Genomic DNA, 21075 nt, shown 5'->3' with positions numbered 1-21075 from the left:
TAAGAAATATAGCTTAGTGGTACAGTTCTCTGGTGGGCACACAGCTTAGTGGTTATTGTCAAGGTAACATGGAAACACGAAGCAGCTGTAGCTTGTCTACTTTCCCTCAACCCATGGACATTACACACACTGTAAGTCATCCGGAGCAACTCAACGACTCCTCTGAATCATTGTCAATCACTGAGGACTTTCTCACCCAAGCAACAAAGCAGTCCAATACATTGAAAGCAGTCTGCAACACTTTGCAGAACCACCAGGTCACTGCCTCTCTTAATGGTGTGCACTGGAAGGACCCCCAGCTTGCCAGCTTGACCTGGACTTTGCTGAATTTAGAGGTTGCTGCTCTCTCTATCACTGCTCACAGCCCAGCATCGGCCCGTGTAAGAAGAACCTAACTGGCCATTTTGCAACCACAGAGTCACAGTTAAAAGTCCAGTACCTGAAAATGAAACTCAAAGGACATCTTATTTTTTTGATATTCTTTCTGAAGGCAGCATAAACTGCTGACAGAGTCCCTGATTAAAATGTTCAGTTTTGTGTATTGGTCTAGTGGTTTTGCTAAAAGCACTACTAAGCAGCTTGAGTCCTCTCAGTACCATGCAGGAGCCTGGGAGTCCTCATATTCATGAGCTCCTAGCTCCTACCTGCTCGCCCTTCTTCAGAGCAGGGATGAAGATGACCGCCCCCTTAGAAAGTTATAAAATAACTAATGGCACGTCTTGCCAGCCAATCAGCATCTTTGAGCTTAATGGCATCTTCTTAAAAAGGGCCCTTTAAGATTTGCGCTCAGACTGTATATTCTGCACTTGCTATTTTGTTTATTTTCAGTTGATACTTTCTTCATATTTTGGCTTGCATACCTGCAGCATCATTAATTCGAGTCAAGTAATTTCACCAGGGTCACGCTTGGTCTCAGAGGGCCTGTCTGAGTTTTGCAGATGCGCAGCTTTGTATTATTTGCATACAAATGTCTTTGCCTATGTTCGTAAATTTGCATGATGGAGCAAGTTGCTGTAAGCTGCGGTGATATTCATCAATACTTTCTATATTGTGCTGCCACGGCATTCTGACCTCAATCTCACTGCTTGGCTTCTCTTTCGGGAAAGCTGAATCTGCACTAGTTAAATCACACTGAAACAACTGGTGGCTCACCGGAGCATAGTAAAAGAAGGACATACCGGGACTCATAGTCCTACAATATCAGGGGCAGGGTCATAAGAACAACAAGAATCAAGTCAGAGATTTACTGAACATACTGTAGAAGGAGCAGGTTCGTGATCAGCAAGAAGATGTAGGACACAAAGTACCTATAAGTATGGCTTCTCATTGCAGTGGTTTCTATGGGGGACCAATAGACTGGGAGCTGCCCAGACTTCGAGCCCATGCCTGGTACCATCGTACATCTAGGCTCATTGACGTCACTAATGTAAAATAATCTAATGCACAGAGAAGTTCAGGTAGATGTCCTCACCATCTGCATGGAAGGAAGCAATGCCTTTGGTGGTTTCAATAACCTATTTCTGAATTGTGACATCAAAACAGGAAAGGATCGTTTATGACAAATCACTTGTCTCCTAAGTAATATGGGCTCAAGGCTTTTGCTTAAAGTAGCAATAACAGAGCAGCATGTCTGTCAGGCCTTCTATATGTGGACAGTATAACACAGAGTGGAAGATTCTGAACTTGGAGATATCGTTTTCTATGATTTTATTCAGTATGTACAGGTAAAAATGCTGTCCAGATCTGCAGAGAAAAACTGTGAGTCCTACAATCCCCTCCACACTCATAGACAGAACCTGTGAGTCCTACAATCCCCTCCACACTAATAGAGAGAACCTGTGAGTCCTACAATCCCCTCCACACTCATAGAGAGAACCTGTGAGTCCTACAATCCCCTCCACACTCATAGAGAGAACCTGTGAGTCCTACAATCCCCTCCACACTAATAGAGAGAACCTGTGAGTCCTACAATCCCCTCCACACTCATAGAGAGAACCTGTGAGTCCTACAATCCCCTCCACACTCATAGAGAGAACCTGTGAGTCCTACAATCCCCTTCACACTCATATAAAAAACCTGTGAGTCCTACAATCCCCTCCACACTCAGAGAGAAGCTTTGAGTTCTACAATCTCCTCCGCACTCATAGAGAAAGTGTGTGAGTCCTACAATCCCTACCCACTCATAAAGAAAGCCTGTGAGTCCTACAATTCCATCCACACTCATCGAGAAAGCCTGTGAGTCCTGCTTCCCCCTCAACTTATAAACAACCTCTGTGACTCCTTCAATCCCCACCCATTCATAAAGAAAGCCTGTGAATCCTGTTCCCCCCTCAAGTTATAGAGAAAGCCTGTGGGTCCTAAATCCCTGCCCACTCATAGATAAAGCCTGTAAGTTCTGTTTCCCTCACCCACTCACAGAGAAGCCTTTGAGTCCTAAATCCTCACCATCTCATAGAGAAAGCTTGTGAGTTCTACATTCCTACCCTCACATAGAGAAATACTATAATTCCTGCTTCCCCCTGAACTCATAGAGAATGTCTGTGAGTCCTACATCCCTCACCAACTGATAGAGAAAGCCTGTGAGTCCTGCTTCCTCCATCAACTTATAGAAAAAGCCTGTGAGTCCTGATTCTTCCATGAACTGATAGAGAAACCCTGTGGTCCTATATCCCCCCGCCCCCCCCCCCCCCCCACCATGAACCCCATAGCCCCCTACTGGGAAATATAGACATCTTCTTTAACCCCTTAAGGACTGAGCCTATTTTCATTTTTACAATTGTGATTTTTCGTTCCCACATTCCAATAGCCATAACTTTTTTACTTATACATTCAGCCATATGAGGGATATTTTTTTGCGGGACAAGATGCATTTTTTTAATAGCACCATTTAATTTACCATGCCTTGTACTGTAAAACTGGAAAAAATTCTTTGTGGGGTAAAACAAAAAAATGTAAAAAAAACTATTCAGCCAAGGTTTTGACAATACCGCATTCACTATGCACTAAAAACGACATGATGTCCTTATTCTGCGTCTCAATTTATGGCGTTGCCAAATTGATATAGTTTTTATTTTGTTTTATTACTTTTCAAAAATAAAAACCTTTGAAAAAAAATTACATTTTTTTAGCATCACCATTTTCTGACAGCCATAACTTATTTATATTTCAGTCTACAGAGCTGTATAAGGGCTTGTTTTTTTGCGAGACAAACTGTAGTTCTTATTGGTACAATTTTTGGCCTACAGCTTTTGATCACTATTATCCAACTTTTTGGGGGGACACGTTGACTAAAAAAGGGTGAATCGTGTGTTTTTATAGTTTTTTCCATTACGGCGTATACCACGCAGGAACATTTTTAAAATAATTTAATAGTTTAGGCATTTTTGAATGCCACTATACCTGATACATGCGTGTTTATTTATTTTTTATTGTTTATATATTTCTATATGTAAAATTGGGAAAGGGGGTGATTTAAACTTTTATTTAAAAGAACAACAACCTGCGATGTTTTGATCCCTTGTCCCTTTCACCACACTAGAGATCTATTACGGTGAATGGCATTTTGACACTCTCCCTGCTGAGCAGTGCCTCATGCACAGCTTAGCAGTCAGCTTACCATGGTAGGCTTGAGAACCTTCAGCAGGGCCCAGGCTCTTATGGTAACCGATCAGAAACCCATGATTTAATGCGCTGGCTGCAATTAGAAGGCAGAGGGAGCCGTATCCCTCTGCCTAACCTCACTGATGCTGTGATCACTGTTGAACCAGGTTGCCTGCTGCATTATAATGCCGGTACCCGCCGCGTATGGATCGGGCTCAGCACAGCAGCCTGGTCCATACAATTCCAGGAGCATAATGGCGTACATTAACCATACCATACAGTTAATATATTCCACTATAGCCTCCCCCCTTACATTATTCAACGAGTTTGTTCACCTTTATTATAAAAGTCCTCTAAAAACCCCTATAATTTTATTATTTCAGAGCACAGCATTACATATAATATGCATGGCGGTATTAGCTGGGGTAAAAGCAGCGCCAATGTCACGCTGCCTGATTCATTCCAACATGTCCTGGATTTTTAGTGCTCTAAACACAGATTAATTGGCACATTCTGCTTCTACCTGTTTGGGTAGAAAACAGACAATTAGTTTTGATGGCAGTACAATTAATGTCCTTTGCTCGCACTCGCCACTGCAATAATTAAGAATCCCGCTCCAGATGCAGCTCTTTTTTGCTATTTAAATCTCATAAATTGCCTGCAAAATATTACTTTAATATGTCATCACACAGTCTTGATTAAAAATTAAAGTGATGAAATCAGTATTTAATACAGCGGCTGTGCTCCAGCGCTTATTACCAGATCTGAAGATTTCCTATTTAAATTGCCACGTGCGAGGACACGATTACAATACGAGCAGCGCTCTATATTTACTTACAAGCAGATTTATAATTGTATGGGGCCAGGAACGTTATCGGCAGGTGTTTATCTAACCCTTCATCTGCTGAGGAGGAGCATTGCTGCATGAATCATGTGTCATAATATTGCAGATCCCTTTAAATTATTACATCGACTGATTCCCTAAAGGCGGTGCTATAACAGCATCTGAGATATGCTTTACAGCAGCCACATGGACCATAGGAACTTGTGACTGGAGATGACTTATGTAGTAGAGCGTCGTGGGCATGCTCTGTGACCTGTGCAGAAGCCATTGTGCAGGGAGGGGGAGGAGGGGAGCTGTGACCATCATCTATTGTGAATGGTGGCTCCTTTGTTATCTATATATACCTGTCATTGTAATCCTGTCTGTGATGATGATGAGATGACTGCAGGGAAGTGATCTCTACAGAACAAGAAGTGTCAGCCGAGTGATCAGTTCCAGTAATTTCTTTTTTTTCTTTTTCTTTTTTTTTGAGTGACATGGAACATTTTTTAAAAATAATCACCAAAATTATTAAAAATATGTTTAACATAAAAATTTGATGCAAGCAATAGGTCAGTTTCTGATGTTATATTCTCAGCACATAGCCATATTTCATCTCTTAGTTGTATGGATCCATAATGGAGCCACATTGTACCCCCAAATGACCCCAATGTCATGTCTACTAAAAAATTTAGCCACATTTTAAAGAGGAATTTTCCATGAAAATCATGGCTTCTTAAGCAGAATATTTTGTAATATTGTGCAATGTAGATGCACCCCAAGGCGGCATGCAGAATGAAAAGTATGAGGCCGCAGGGACTAACCTTGAAAGGATAACTCATTTAAAAAAATTTGTAATACAGATTGTAAAGAAACAGACAACTGCTGGGACTGCCACGAAAACCCAGGTGGTGCTCAGTCCTAGAATATCCAGATATTTCGTAATATTTCAAAAGTGGATGCCACTTGATTACTTACTGATTTTATTATTAAAATAAGAGGCCAATAAAAATATTGACCTCAACATCACCTGGAATGAAGCCAAGATGGACTACAGCAGTGATCACCAGTCTGAGTCTCTCAAGCTGTTAGGTACGCAGTAGTAGTTCCCCAGGAAATGTCAACTACAGGAGTCTGTGCAGGAGCTGTCCAGCAAATGTTATCCTGGGGGAACAAGCACACAGCATGGGCCCATGGGTAGCGGATCATCCATGAGTGTCGTGTAAAGGTCTAGAGGTAACAGGGCTTTAACTAGTCAATGGCTGCCCATCTCTCCATCTGTCTAGCTCTCTAGAGCCAGCTTCATAGCATATTTATAGCACCGAGTTTTAGCTGACAGACAAATGTCAGGTAACGGTTCCAGGAGGCGGCAGCTGGAACTAACATAATAATAATAATATAAGTGTTAAAGGACAGACCATAAAATAAGACAATAAATGTTAAAAAATAAATAAAATAAAAATAACCCACCAAAAAAGTGAGTAAAATAAAATATTAAATATCACATCTCAAAGAGTTGACGTGGCTACAGCCACTACGGAGTCCACTGGTTATTTTGGTCACACAAGTGAGGCATGGTAACTAGTGTTGATCTCGAATATTCTAATCGCAAATTGTTATCGCGAATATCGGCACTTCGAGAATACGCGAAAATGTTGAATATAGTGCTATATATTCGTAATTGCGAATATTCTAGATTTTTTTTCATCAGTAACCTCCCTTCTTGCTTGTGGGCCAATGAGAAGGCTGCAATATCTTTGTCAGAGCTTAGCCACATCCCTAGCAACCAATAGGAAAGTTGCCTACCCCTTACTATATAGGAAACCCCCCAGCATCCAAGTTCTGCGAGAGAGAGCAGTGTCATTGCTGTGCCCTGTGCTTTGCCGAGTCATCTGGATCCTTATTCAATTACATTAGATAGTTAGTTATCTTATGTATATAATACAGATAGTTAGTGGGAGATAGTCAGTGTAGGTTAGATAGTGATAAAGTGGAGCTGATAGGTTCCAGTGCAGGGTGTTAGGTAGTGTAATAGGGATTACTTTTCTCTGCTCTCCATACATACATGCTACAGACATAGTGCTGTGATGTCACAACAATACTTAGTGCACCAATCAGTAACATCTACTCAGACCTGATAAAATGTGAAGTTGCATGTATTGCGCAAAAAATATGTGCATCATTAGTGCCGATTTGCGCAATCGCGAAAATAACGACTGGAGATCCCGAATTCTAAAATTCACGAATTTATTGCGAATATTATGTGAAAAATTTGTGAAATATCGCGAAAACTAATATTCCCTATGCAGCTCATCTCTAATGATAACATTAAGTACTATTTACATCAGTGGGCAGCCCTAAACATCTGCTCTAGGACTGTCCTACACCCCCCCCCCCCCCCCCCCCATGGAGCAATAGAAAGCTAAGAGGCGGCTCATACCGTTGTTATTGAGCCCGTGGGATGCATGTTAGGAAAATTCTGTCCAAGGTTCTTTCTTCTTTACACTTGGAGAAATGTTAGCCACCAAGTAAGGGGACAATTGGCAATAGACTGTTTAGAAAGGATGCAAAATGCTTGGGAAGGATGAGCGACAAATTGTGATATTTCCTATTTACAGAACTGAATTTCCCTACAGTGCATATAGCAGTCACCTTTCCCATGTCCTGATGGTGGCTCATGATACTCAGATACCTCCAGATCTTACAGTAGGGCTGAATTGCACAGTAACCAGACATAAATTAAGCATGTATCAACACATATATAAAGAGGCTCAACAATAGCACTCCACCCCAATCCACCCCAAACTGCTCAAAGTTAGTAACTAGATGAACTTGAAGCAACAGGCAGATCCATGTTGCTTGCAAAAGGGTCATGGTATAAACCAGCACCTGCAGGGAGGGGGGTGTAGGGAAGGCATGTTGCTTTATATATATATATACCCTTAGCTATAGGTATAGCTAAAATCGTCCAAATCTATCCAGTTGCTTGACCCCCTCCCATATAGAGCGGTAGCACGTAGCTGCGTCCAGCCAGCCTTAATAGAGAGAAGATAATGGTTAGAAGTAGAAGACATTAATTGACTTTCTCATTATGTTTCTATTAGATTTCTGGTCCCTTAGTAATACAGAGATACATTTACATGGCCGGGAAAATAACACATTATCAACACTGAAAAAAAAAAAATCAGGTCTAATAGTCGACAGTTTCTTAATTCAAAAATCCTTTTTTTTCCCCCAGTTTAATATCAGTGACTAGAAGAAAAAAAAAAAAGATGAAGACACTTTCAGACACTATCAGTCCGGCCTGGAAATAATGCATTCAGAATTAAAGACAGCGATTTAATTAAATGCATGAAAGGCGACTTTTGTGATCATATTTCAAATACGCCATTGTGTTTTCAACCATTCCGACTCACGACTTTCCTTAATAATACATCAAGATCCAAGAATGTGTTGGATTTATATTACAAATTCAATTAGGCCAATCAAAAGTGAAAAATAATTTATTTTTCATTAAAGAGGCTCGGGAAGTTTCAGACACAATAGGCAGCAGTCTGCGTTGTCTGCTCGGCTGGTTGAAATGGATGGGGTGTCACTTGGCATATCATCATAACTTTTTTTTTTTTTTACGCACTTGCTTAATGCCGCCTCAATCCGATCTTTATAGACTGCAATCAAGGATGCAATTTCCTGTAGATGCTATCGCTACTGAGCATTTGAAAACAGTATGGAGACCAGTCTTCTGCCTATTCAGAGTGGCTGATACTGGGACCCTCAGTGTAAGTTTGGCTGGGCTTTGAGATCTTCCAATAAAAGTAGTTCCGATAATAGAGAATATTCAATACTTCTATTGCCTGATTCTCATTAAAGGCTATGTACACATTCGGAGGCAAGTTTTTTTTTATGATTGCATGTTACACATTTTTGGCTAAAAAAACATCTTTTTAATTGGCCTTTATTAAAAAAAAGAATATTGAGCTTTTCTGTCGAAAATGGTTAATTGTTTTTTTCTAACTGTGTGACTTGTACTTTCACTTTTACTTTGTGCCGGTCATCTAATAACCCTTATTTCTAAACTACTAAGAAGTCATAAAGATTTATTTAAGCCACATTCTCATCAGTGAGATAAGGATTGGGCTTTAATGAGTGTTTATAAGGTCAGAGAGCAGAGATAAGGAGCCCGTCTGCTCCTGGTCTGAAGGAAAAGACAGGAAATCCAAAGGGTGCTACTAGAGCATGTCAGTTATGATGCACAGAAAAAGGATACGGTACCATATTTTTAATTAAGACCAATAACAAAAATAGTTGTAGCTCAAAATGAGTACAATGCAATAAAAAAAATTGCCCCCAAAGGTGTACGAAGCCTTTAAGGAGGAATTCTAGTTTTAGGGTCCCTACTTGTTTGAGGCTTCCTTTGCTTGAACACCCAGCAATCAGATGTAATCTGTGAGTAAATCTTGCAGTAAGTGTTCAGTTTCCCCACAGCGCCTCCACAGAGGAAACTATGCATTACATGATGCAGATGTTACAGTACAAAAGCTTTGTTGAAAACATGAAGAATGACTCTACAGCGCAGTACTTACAATCTGCAGGAGTTCCAAGCAATTCAGGTGGAGCCAAAGTGACTGTAGGCTGCACAGCCTACTGTAGTGTTCCGTTGTGGATCTCTGAGGGAGGTCTCTTCCATCAGCTTGCATCACCTATTCAATCCATGGAGATAAATCACTTCAATGCAAAACTCTGTGGGCCTCTGTGAGTCCTCGTGGCCACTGTGCTGCTACTTTTCATGGACTCCCATGCTCCAACAACAAAAAAACATGCAGTGTGTCCATTGCATGATCTCAATGCTGCAATCTAGAGAGATCTCAGACCTCAGTCACAGACCTAGTTCAATTCTACACAATGAAGGTTACCATCTTTTTTAAAGGCCAGACAAACCTTCACTTCAGTTGTAACGTAACATGAATGCTAACAATCTCGAGGGCTCCAAAAAAATACAGTCATTTCCCAGGACAGAAGTCTTCTCTGACTGTATGTCAGGTCAAGAAGTCTCTCCTTAACTTGAAGAAAGATGTCCTCACAGTTCACATACTCTAGTTCATGAGATTCTCTCGGTTTCTGGACCATCTTGCTGACTGGGAAGGCTGCTATCAAAGCATTTGGAGCAGGTCTCTCTGTTTGCACATGAGGTTGACAATGATCTCACTGACATCGGCTCACTCAGTTCAACACAAGTTTAAAAAAAGAGGGGAACCACCAAACACAAAGGGGGAACTTAAGTCAGATATGATGAGAGTTACCATGCCTTCTCCAGGTAGCTTCCAGATCTGTCAGATGTTTTTGACATATTCTATGGCAACTCAGTTGGGATTTCCATGTTCAGATAGAATAGTCAAAATGGACTGAAGTCATTTTGATTTCATCGATGTCCAGATCATTGGCAGTTTGCTACAAATGGTCATATTTGTATTTACAATAATAAAAGCTGGACACAGCACCTAGACAATAATGGTGTTTTTTTCTGGAATTTCTTTTTCTTTTGAACAATTCAATGATGACTGCATATTCTAGAAACCAATGAAATTCCACCATTTGTGTTTCTCCAGGTACCCCTCCAGCCACCGGTACAGGAACCTTACAAATTACATTAGAAGATGTTAATGACAACGCGCCGTATATCTACCCAACCTCAGCAAAAATCTGCGAAGACTCTAAAGACCTCATCACTCTAGGAGCATGGGATAAAGACCTTCATCCGAACTCCGACCCATTTAAGTTTGAATTGGGGAAACAATCCATGTCAGATAAAACCTGGAAAATCACACAACTCAATAGTAAGTATAATCTGTGTACTTTGCCTATTCTCACCCCATGCTTCCCGACTAGGGGTGCTCTTCCTGCCATGATGTTCTGTGTGCTTTGATCCAATCATAGATCTTACCCCCTATTGCCTCCTCCCCTCTCCCCCTCATGATATTACTGTAAAACTCTGAGTACGAATATGCAGCTGCTTACCCCTCCTCCCCCAGTTCTATTACTTACCACTACACAAGAAGGATGTTTAGGTTAAGTTCATGCAGGGAAAGGAGAGTAACCCAATTGCCAAACAATTGATTGGTGATCATGGCAGGGGTGGTTCCCCCCACCGATCTTAAATTTATCGCTAATCTTAAAGGGGTTTTCAAGTAATAAAAAAATTTTATGTCATGCCCGCAGCCTGCCTCTTACGGTTATGGCTCTCCACTGTTCTGGTCCTCCACACTGCCTCCACTGTGCCCATATTCCGGTCAAAAGTGGTGGATGTCCAGCTCCCATTAGATAACCACCGACTCTGAGCACGGATATCGAGGTGTGTTCACACCCTGTATACACTTGGAAGGGAAGGAGGTGGCCTCAGAGAGTCTAAAATAACGTTGTCTTTATTGAAACATATTCAGTTTAAAAAACGCACATCTTGCGCTGTGTCTGATATAGCGCAAGATGTGAATTTTTTTAAAATGTGAATACGTTTCAATAAAGAAGACGTTATTGTAGACCCGCTGGAACAACCTCCTTCCTTTCCACTCATATTTCAGTCCCTGGAACATCTGGCGCTACATGAGCATGGTCACATGTTCCGCTGGTACAGTAAGGTACAGTAAGTACAGGTACAGTAAGTATGAATATTCCATTTCAGGAAGAAGGATGCGGGCGTTACATAAAAAGTAATTATACCCAAAAAACTCCTTTGAGAATAGGACATCAACATTAAAGTCACAGGGTTTGTCCACCTTGGATCTTTTTATCAAAATGGTCCCTGATGACAAACTTACGACTGGTTGTCCCGCAACTGCAATCAGTGATGTCACCCAGCAGCAGATGTCTAAATCCCTGCAGCACCACCACAGGAGAAATGAAGTATTACACATTTCTCATTGAAATAAATGGTCTGTCGGTCTAACGCATGGACGTACTATGTCCACCAGAGCAGCTCTGGCTTATAGATGATGGTCCTCAACTCCCACACAATGTAAGTGGTACCCTAAAGATAATGCCTCCTAAGGACATACTTCAATAAAATCTGCATTCACAATAAACTCTGGATTATTAGATGCATCGTCCTATATTGCAGTACAGAGTCCATCCATGTCTTCCTTTCTGAGTTTTTTTTTCCAGGACGACACGGCCAGATCCTTCATTTGGCCTGTGTCGAATGATATATTACAGGTAAAATGAGCCATGGTATGATTTACAATGTAAAGTAGAATTCGATATTCGCCATGGTCTGAGCGCAGCAATATTAGTCATTTCTAATCCATCTTCAAGAACTTTAGTCAGATCACTTTTATATCTTGGGAGTTGCCACCTCGTTATATAAAGCAGTCTGGCTATAGCCTATTTTCAGATCTATCTCCTTTTTCTTTTTTTTTAAGAAGTCTTGTTCCCACCTGAGTTTTAAGATAAGTCGCAGAAACTCACGTCAATTAAAAATCTTCCATGAGGAAGACAAAGAGAAAAGCTAGACTGAGATGAACTCTTGTTTTGTCATCTCCCGAAAGAGGTGAAAGTGTTCTTGGCAGAATAAAGGGTCCTGGCTCGAGAATTTTTGTGATCAGTCTTGGAGATTCATTGTGCACTTCTGTCAATTTAACGTCTTCCTTTGTATCTTTTAAAATATGGAAGAGAACAGGAGAGGAAAGTCTTCAGATAAGAGTTACAGGAGAGCTTCAGTAATAAAAAGTTGAACCAGACGGAATCTTATCAGAAGTCTTTTAGAGCTTCCATTTTGAAGTTGTGGTTATTGGACGTGTTACACATGTAGAAAGTCACAGGGATTTATGATTTTGACATCCCGTGATGGAGCATTTTACAGATGGAGTGATCTCAAAAAGTTGCCCTGACCGAATCTTAAAAAGGGAATGAGAACATTAGCTACTGCATGCCCGAGAATGTCTGAGATAATGTATTAGGATTACAGTAGTTACTGTATATTCTTGTACATAGGAGAAGTATTATAGTAGTTATATTCTTGTAGATAGTAGCAGTATTATAGTAGTTATATTATTGTACATAGGAGCAGTATTATAGTAGTTATATTCTTGTACATAGGAGGCAGTATTATAGTAGTTATATTCTTGTACATAGAAGGCAGTATTATAGTAGTTATATTCTTGTACATAGGAGCAGTATTATAGTAGTTATATTCTTGTACATAGGAGCAGTATTATAGTAGTTATATTCTTGTACATAGGAGGCAGTATTATAGTAGTTATATTCCTGTACATAGGAGCAGTATTATAGTAGATATATTCTTGTACATAGGAGGCAGTATTATAGTAGTTATATTCTTGTACATAGGAGCAGTATTATAGTAGTTATATTATTGTACATAGGAGCAGTATTATAGTAGTTATATTCTTGTACATAGGAGCAGTATTATAGTAGTTATATTCTTGTACATAGGAGCAGTATTATAGTAGTTATATTCTTGTATATAGGAGGCAGTATTATAGTAGTTATATTCTTGTACATAGGAGCAGTATTATAGTAGTTATATTCTTGTACATAGGAGGCAGTATTATAGTAGTTATATTCTTGTACATAGAAGGCAGTATTATAGTAGTTATATTCTTGTAGATAGTAGCAGTATTATAGTAGTTATATTATTGTACATAGGAGCAGTATTATAGTAGTTATATTCTTGTACATAGGAGGCAGTATTATAGTAGTTATATTCTTGTACATAGAAGGCAGTATTATAGTAGTTATATTCTTGTACATAGGAGCAGTATTATAGTAGTTATATTCTTGTACATAGGAGCAGTATTATAGTAGTTATATTCTTGTACATAGGAGGCAGTATTATAGTAGTTATATTCCTGTACATAGGAGCAGTATTATAGTAGATATATTCTTGTACATAGGAGGCAGTATTATAGTAGTTATATTCTTGTACATAGGAGCAGTATTATAGTAGTTATATTATTGTACATAGGAGCAGTATTATAGTAGTTATATTCTTGTACATAGGAGCAGTATTATAGTAGTTATATTCTTGTACATAGGAGCAGTATTATAGTAGTTATATTCTTGTATATAGGAGGCAGTATTATAGTAGTTATATTCTTGTACATAGGAGCAGTATTATAGTAGTTATATTCTTGTATATAGGAGGCAGTATTATAGTAGTTATATTCTTGTACATAGGAGGCAGTATTTTAGTAGTTATATTCCTGTACATAGGAGCAGTATTATAGTAGTTATATTCTTGTACATAGGAGCAGTATTATAGTAGTTATATTCTTGTACATAGGAGCAGTATTATAGTAGGTATATTCTTGTACATAGGAGCAGTATTATAGTAGTTATATTCTTGTACATAGGAGGCAGTATTATAGTAGTTATATTCTTGTACATAGGAGGCAGTATTATAGTAGTTATATTCTTGTACATAGGAGGCAGTATTATAGTAGTTATATTCTTGTACATAGGAGGAGTATTATAGTAGTTATATTCTTGTACATAGGGGCAGTATTATAGTAATTATATTCTTGTACATAGGAGCAGTATTATAGTAGTTATATTCTTGTACATAGGAGCAGTATTATAGTAGTTATATTCCTGTACATAGGAGCAGTATTATAGTAGTTATATTCCTGTACATAGGAGCAGTATTATAGTAGTTATATTCTTGTACATAGGAGGCAGTATTCTAGTAGTTATTTTATTTCTCATAGTAGACATAAATATAGTGATTAGGATACTGATTAACTTATCTGCTTCTGGACTTTTATAGGTACCCATGCACAAGTCAGTCTTCTACAAAATCTGAAGAAAGCCAACTACATTCTCCCGGTGGTGGTGACAGATTCGGGGAAACCTCCATTGTCATACAGTGCTGACGTCACGATTCAAGTGTGTTCCTGCAAGAAGGGCAAAGTAGACTGCAGTTCAGCAGATGCCCCACACATCAGCATGGCCGTCGTCCTCATGTTTACAATCTACAGCCTATTGTGTAAGTTTTTCTGGTTTAGTGCAGCTTATATTTAGCAGATTTCCCAAATGGTTTGGTGTTTCGTGACAACTTATATTATTGAGGAATTGTCACTTAGCTTTCCTAGACTCAAAAATGACAGATTTTCCTAGCAGGTTTGCCCTTCAGGACTCCAGGAAAGCTGTATGACAACCCTTGTTAGCTGTAATCGATGCAGGTTATCGTCCAACCTTTCTAGAAACCAATACATAAAGTTCTTAAGAACTTGGCAGAAGAGGAGGGGGAAGTTCTTCTTCGTTTGCCATGATCGATATTTGACTTATAGAAAAGGTCGTTGCTTCTAGATATATTGCACATGAAGTTTTTACAAGTGTATTAGACCAAAGGATGTAGCTGCAGTGCACTTTACTAGATAGATCACCTAAAGGTGCACCAAATGTATCAAACATTGTGTGATATTTGATACATTTTGCGCACGTTGAGACAGGTTCTTGCAAAACTGACCTAATAAATTCCCTGCATGTAAAATCTCACCAAAGCATGTTAGAAAGTTGGAGGTCACACCTGCATTGCATAGGGACAGCAGCACTGAAGGGGTTACCAGAGCAGACGGTAACAGGAGGGACCTCATTTCATCTATTTGTGCCAACCAGATTCAATTCAAAATGGAAAAAATAGATTAGAAAGTAAATTCCTTCGGGAACCGTGTCCTGCTCCCCATTAGAAAGACCGGTGCCTGATGCAATCTATTTCCCAATATGAGACTCTCTTGAGTGACACACGTGAACCTTATTTACAAATCTGAACCCGGTCACTAGGAGAGCTGCCGAAGGTGCAAAATTACAGGGCAGAAACGGGGAGACGCACGGGGGACCTGATTCTCCAGGATGATTATGACTGTGTCGAGGATGCAGAATGTTGGTCCCTGTAGGAAATATCCTCCTATGTTCCTTCCCTGTAAGAAGAAGAAGGAGAGAAAAGCAACACACATTGTTAGTGTTTTCCTCCTTAAAGGGGGACTCTACCCATGACATTCAATTAACCTAATGTCATGTTTGTTTGCCCATGACAGTACTCCCATAGCCAGTCAATATATTCATCAGGCTTACACATATATTTGATACAAAATGTTTTTTCTCAATAATTGCAACCAAGAAGTTGTCATGGCCTCGCCTTTCTAGCAAACAGCACTAAAAAGTCTCATAACATTGTTTAAAGTTCCATCTGTTAGTAAACAATATCTAAAAAAAAAAAAATAATCTAATTGCTTTGCTTAGAAGGTCCCTATGCAAGAGCATCGTGTGGCCACTTGGGATACCGAGTGTAACTCCTTTAAAGGGTTATCCCATCCGGACAACTCCTTAATGTATGCCCTATTGGGGCATATAGATGACATTAAAGGAGAATCCTTAATTGTAGATCCTTTTTGCTGAGCCTTAGTTGCCCGGCCGTGCCCGTATTGTGGGGGTAGAAAACAGCAGGTCGGGAATATACGGGCACAGGCCTTGTACATGCCTTATCACTTGAATGGGTCTGCAGTCCGGAAGGAGCGGTGTGGACTGAAAGCACGGAACCCCACGGAAGTACTACGTAGTGCTTCCGTGGGGTTTCTCTCTGTGTCTCCACACAGCAAAAAAATAGAACTGTCACGGTGATATTGGTGTTTGACCGTGACGCGGTTGCCGTGCAGACTCGTTGCTTGTGGCAACGTGTAGTTTGTGGTTTGCACATGCACTTCCCCTTTAAGTTGAGTCTCCCTGCTGTGTGGTGTGCGTGGGGTTAATATCCTGACTTGGTTAGATCAGGGTGTGGTCTCTTCTAGCTATTTAGCCTTTGCTTGTAGCTTGGAGGTGAGTTGTGCTCTAGCCTTGCTGTGGGCTGGAAGCTATGCTCCATTCTGTGGCTATTCCATCTGCCCAGTCATTGAGGGCCATCTTGTTGGCCATCGATGTTATCTGCAATGTCATTCCTTTGTCTCCCTCGTATCCTCTATGTACCCAACCTCACTTGTTGTATGTTTGGAGTGGGTTTATGTTCAGGGTTTGTTGTACGTCTTGTTTGTTGTTACATGTCTGGGCTGTTGTTGGTGTTTGTCCCTGCATGTGTGCAAGACGTTTTCCCTGTGTGTGTTGTACCTCAGTGAGGGGGCTGGTTTCCCGGAGGGGTGAACCATAAGTCTGTATGCAGTGCTGCCTGGGGCTGCCGTGCTGTATGCTGCATGGGTGTAACGGCGGGGAGTGGGAGAAACCCACCACGTGCGGTGTCAAACGGTAAAAGGGGAATCAGCCTGGCCAAAAGGAGTAATAAGGGAGCAGGTCAGCTCCTACAGCTTCCCTAATCCTCTCCCTGACTCCTCACCGTATGAGCGGACCCCAATGGTAGGACGACTCATACTCAGGATTCCTAGAGACCCGAAGTCGCCCTGGTAATCCCTCACCAAGGAGCCGGGAAGTGACGACCTGTTCATCCCAGTAATGGAGGAACTGGAGTCTCTATCTGAGGCCAGGCTGCAAGGAGAGGGGCACACATACAGCATAAGGAGATGGCACAGACACACTGACTGGAACCCGTGCACTAGTGCTGCTGTCCACACCAACATTAAAGGAAACAGCACAAACCACAACCACACAGGAACCCAGGACATCCATAGCTGCAATAAACATGAGACAGGGGAATGTCTAGTAAACAAGCTGGACACCAAACACCACCAGACATGTAACACCAAACTAGACATACAAACACCCTGAACATAACCCACTCCAAATAAATAAAGATATAAAGAGAAGGATACACTGGGATAACATTGATGACCGCAAGGGTGGCCCTCACTGGACAAATGGAACACCCTGGACTGGAGCAGAGCTCCAGCACCAACAACAGCTGAAGTACAACTGACTCCAGCCAGGAAACCACAGAAGAAAAAAGCCAAGTGACCACACCCAGTCAGGGAGTTAACCCTTACAGCACCAGACAGAGGAAGGGAGCCACTTAAAGGGGAAGTGCACACACAAGCATGCCAAACCACATGTTACCACAGGCAACAGCATGCGTGGCAACCATGTCCCGGCAATCACCCAGAAGGCAGAGACACTGCCACCGCATGCTCTCACAGCAACACGTTGCCGTGGGCAACCGCAAGTGTGGCAACAGTGTCACAGCGCAAACTAAAAGCCGTGACAATGGGGGTCAAGGCAGTATCAGGAGTGCTGGATACCTGTGTGTGTGTTGTCTGTACGGTGTCCTATTTGGTGTGTGGGCACCTGTACTTATGCACGGGTTCCAGTCGTGGTGGCTGCGGCAGGTAAGTGTGTTTCTGGTGTTCTTACCTGCCGACTCTGTTGCTGCATATGGTCTTTTCCTTTCCCTGCTGCTAGGCCATTTGAGACTCCTGTTCATCCGTGTCTGGGAAGAACAGGTTGTCTCTCCCCTGCTCCTATGTGAGGGATTATCAGGGCGACTCAGGGTCCTAGGTATCCTGGTATGAGCCGTCCTACCATCCAGGTCCGCTCATACGGTGAGGAGTTAGGGTGAGGATTAGGGATGCTTTAGGAGGTGACCTGCTCCCTGATTCCGGCGTCCTGGCCTATTCTGCTTCCCCGTTATACTTGACATTGTACAGTGGGGGGTTTTCCCCACTCCCCACCGTGACAAGAACATGTTCTATTATTTTGCGGAGCGGACAGATCACCGACCAATTCAAGTTGAATGGGTCTGCATCCCTCTGCCGGCAGACGTTCAGGTGCATGAGCCCTTAACATGAGCTGGCAAGTGAGCTACAATAAACAGAAAGTGACATCCTATTGGGTGTGCTATAGAAATCACTGTGAAATCTGCAATAATTCAATAATTCAGACGTCCTCTGCTAATTTCATAATTAACAAATGCTTCATTCTTCAAATCCCAGGCAGCCCCATTAACGTACCCTTTATTGCACATGAAATGACTCTGCTCATTGTGTTCCAGTCTATACAGCAAAGCTGACAAGTGAGCTGCAGGAAACAGGAAGCGTCATCCTATTGTGTGTGCTCTATCAATCACTGTGACAACTTCAATAATTCAATATTTTTTATCATGTGGCATGTGGATAGCAATAACGTATTTTCTGATGCAGGGATCCTGCCTTGTTGACTGTTTCCTTGTTATTTCTGTCTGTTGTAGACCACCTCTAATGTCGTTAAGCCATGCAGGTACATGCTATGGTCACAGGAGAGTACAAGCTGTTGATTAAGAGCCATCAAGCTTCCACCGCTAATCTCCCTTTTAACAAACGCCTCGTTCACCAGAGGTTATTCAACAAGAACAAAATATCTAATATAGAATTTCTAATAAAACAGCAAATGAATTCCTCTGCATCCAAACCACTAAACACCGGCTGAAACCGAGCAAAAGATAATGACTGCATAGGGAAAAGCAAAGCATAATAAAAAACTCAGCAATGTAACCACAATTATACTCTGCACTTGTTTAACCGGCATTAACTCGGAGGCGAGATTATTACAGATAGCTTCATTTCACAGCAGGAAACTCAGACACATGCACAACATACAATAAACTCCGCAAATTCTAATACTAGATCACTATTAATAAGCCAGACTTTTTGGAGAGTTCTATAACTGGGCCACAGTCCTATTAGACTCAAATTCAGATTGTATTACTTAAAGTCTTAAGGGTGTATTAGAAAGTCCAATTTAACAGGCGATAGTAAGGGGGGGGGGGGCGTTCCTTCCCGTAAATCGTCTGCTCGATAGCGGAGGAGACCGCAGTGATCTCCTCCTCAGTAATACCATCGCTCTTCTCAATACACAACGATCTGCCGCCTGCAAACGATCATTTTTTACCTGTCCAAAAATTTGGATTGCCCTCGTTCATCGGCAGTATTACACTGCCGGATGATCACTAACGAGCGTTTCAACTAACACTCTTTAGCGATCATCTGCCGAGAAATCGGCAAGTATAATACAGGCTTTAAAGTGGTTGTAACTTTTATAACCTAAACAAAGCAGCAACACCCACCTCCAGGGGCATAGCTACAATTCATAGGAGCCCATAGCAAAATAAGCCTAACGTAAGAAAATTAAAACAGCATAGCATCCATAGTATCAAAAATTAAAGGTATGTATAATAGCACCACAAAAACCCACATTATAGCAAAAAGCCACCATTTCTTCTTCTCCAGAAAAACCAGCACCTGGATCTGAATAGATTTGTGATTGCCTGTACTTAAAAATTTTGTATAGCCACTGAGCTATTCTATAAAATGTATCTGTATAGCGCCACCTGCTGTTTAGTTTTTTTTCTTCCTATTTCTTTGGCCGGCTCACTGAGGTGGTCGCACATGCTCATTTTCATCCTTAAACTGCCTCCTGAGCTGTGATAGGGAGAGAGCTACAGAAGAAAGACACGCCCCCTGAGAAAGGACACACGCCCCCTGAGCTTCAGCAGAAAGGACACGCCCATTGACATGTCAGCTTGATATAAATCTAGCAGAGCAGTGAATGGAGAGATCTCTGGATCCATGTAAGGTACAGGGCTGGTTCTAGCTTTGTTAGAAAGAGGTCGCCATGTTCTGATTATTATTTTTTACATTAATCACAGGATAACCCCTTTAAATAATAGTATAGAAAGGACTTTGTAATAGAAAAAAGGTCATTCTTTTACCTTTAATCTTTAGTCCCAGTTGGGGGACTTGAACCTGCAATCCTTCAATCACATATAATATGCTGTATTATGTATTATGCCTATTAAGCCTTGCCTCTAAATGGGCCTAATAAAAGTACAAACATGGCAGACACAAGGAGCATCATTAATCTCCTGGCTGCCACGGAAATCCTTTGCCAATAAGATTTGAGAGACCTCCCCCCTTCTAGCATGGGTGCTGTGGTCTCTCGGGAATTAAGGGGCCTAATGGGTTAAACGTAGCTACACTACGTCCAGTTGAGTGCCAGTTAAAATATACATTCGCAAACCATAGATGTAAGGGTATTATCCAGTTGGCGGAAATCCATTGTATGTCTATGGTGGGTGTCACCAAGGGGTTAAAAAAAAGGGGTCCCCTGTTCAAAACCCTCCCCTATTATCCAGAGTGAAGGGCAGTTATTAAGAACTCTGTAGGACCCGGCCTACAGCATCCATGCATTATATATTCACCCTGTTCTTATCAATGGGAATGGTGTAATACTTAATTTCTCCTGCGGGGGCTCTGCAGGGAGATTGAACACTTGCTGTTCTCGCACAGATGACGATCGATGGGTTCTCCATGTGATCACTGATTTAACTAAAACAGCGGGTGCAAAGCAGATCTACAGGGTGGGCCATTTATATGGATACACCTTAATAAAATGGGAATGGTTGGTGATATTAACTTCCTGTTTGTGGCACATTAGTATATGTGAGGGGGGAAACTTTTCAAGATGGGTGGTGACCATGGCGGCCATTTTGAAGTCAGCCATTTTGAATCCAACTTTTGTTTTTTCAATAGGAAGAGGGTCATGTGACACATCAAACTTATTGGGAATTTCACAAGAAAAACAATGGTGTGCTTGGTTTTAACGTAACTTTATTCTTTCATGAGTTATTTACAAGTTTCTGACCACTTATAAAATGTGTTCAATGTGCTGCCCATTGTGTTGGATTGTCAATGCGACCCTCTTCTCCCACTCTTCACACACTGATAGCAACA

At 41.2% G+C, this 21075-nt stretch overlaps 1 protein-coding gene across 1 annotated transcript in view; it reads left to right on the top strand.

Moving 5' to 3' along the window:
• Positions 1 to 21075, top strand: part of CDH13 (cadherin 13) — a 530998-nt gene that overhangs the window by 491898 nt on the left and 18025 nt on the right. The window contains exons 12-13 of the mRNA XM_040409712.1: positions 10030 to 10257; positions 14199 to 14417. Coding sequence (XP_040265646.1) covers positions 10030 to 10257; positions 14199 to 14417 — 447 coding nt within the window. The remainder of the gene's footprint in view (positions 1 to 10029; positions 10258 to 14198; positions 14418 to 21075) is intronic.

This window comes from Bufo bufo, chromosome 10 (genome assembly GCF_905171765.1).
Source record: "Bufo bufo chromosome 10, aBufBuf1.1, whole genome shotgun sequence".
NCBI classification, from domain to species: domain Eukaryota; kingdom Metazoa; phylum Chordata; class Amphibia; order Anura; family Bufonidae; genus Bufo; species Bufo bufo.
This window is presented reverse-complemented; position numbering and strand designations above follow the sequence as displayed.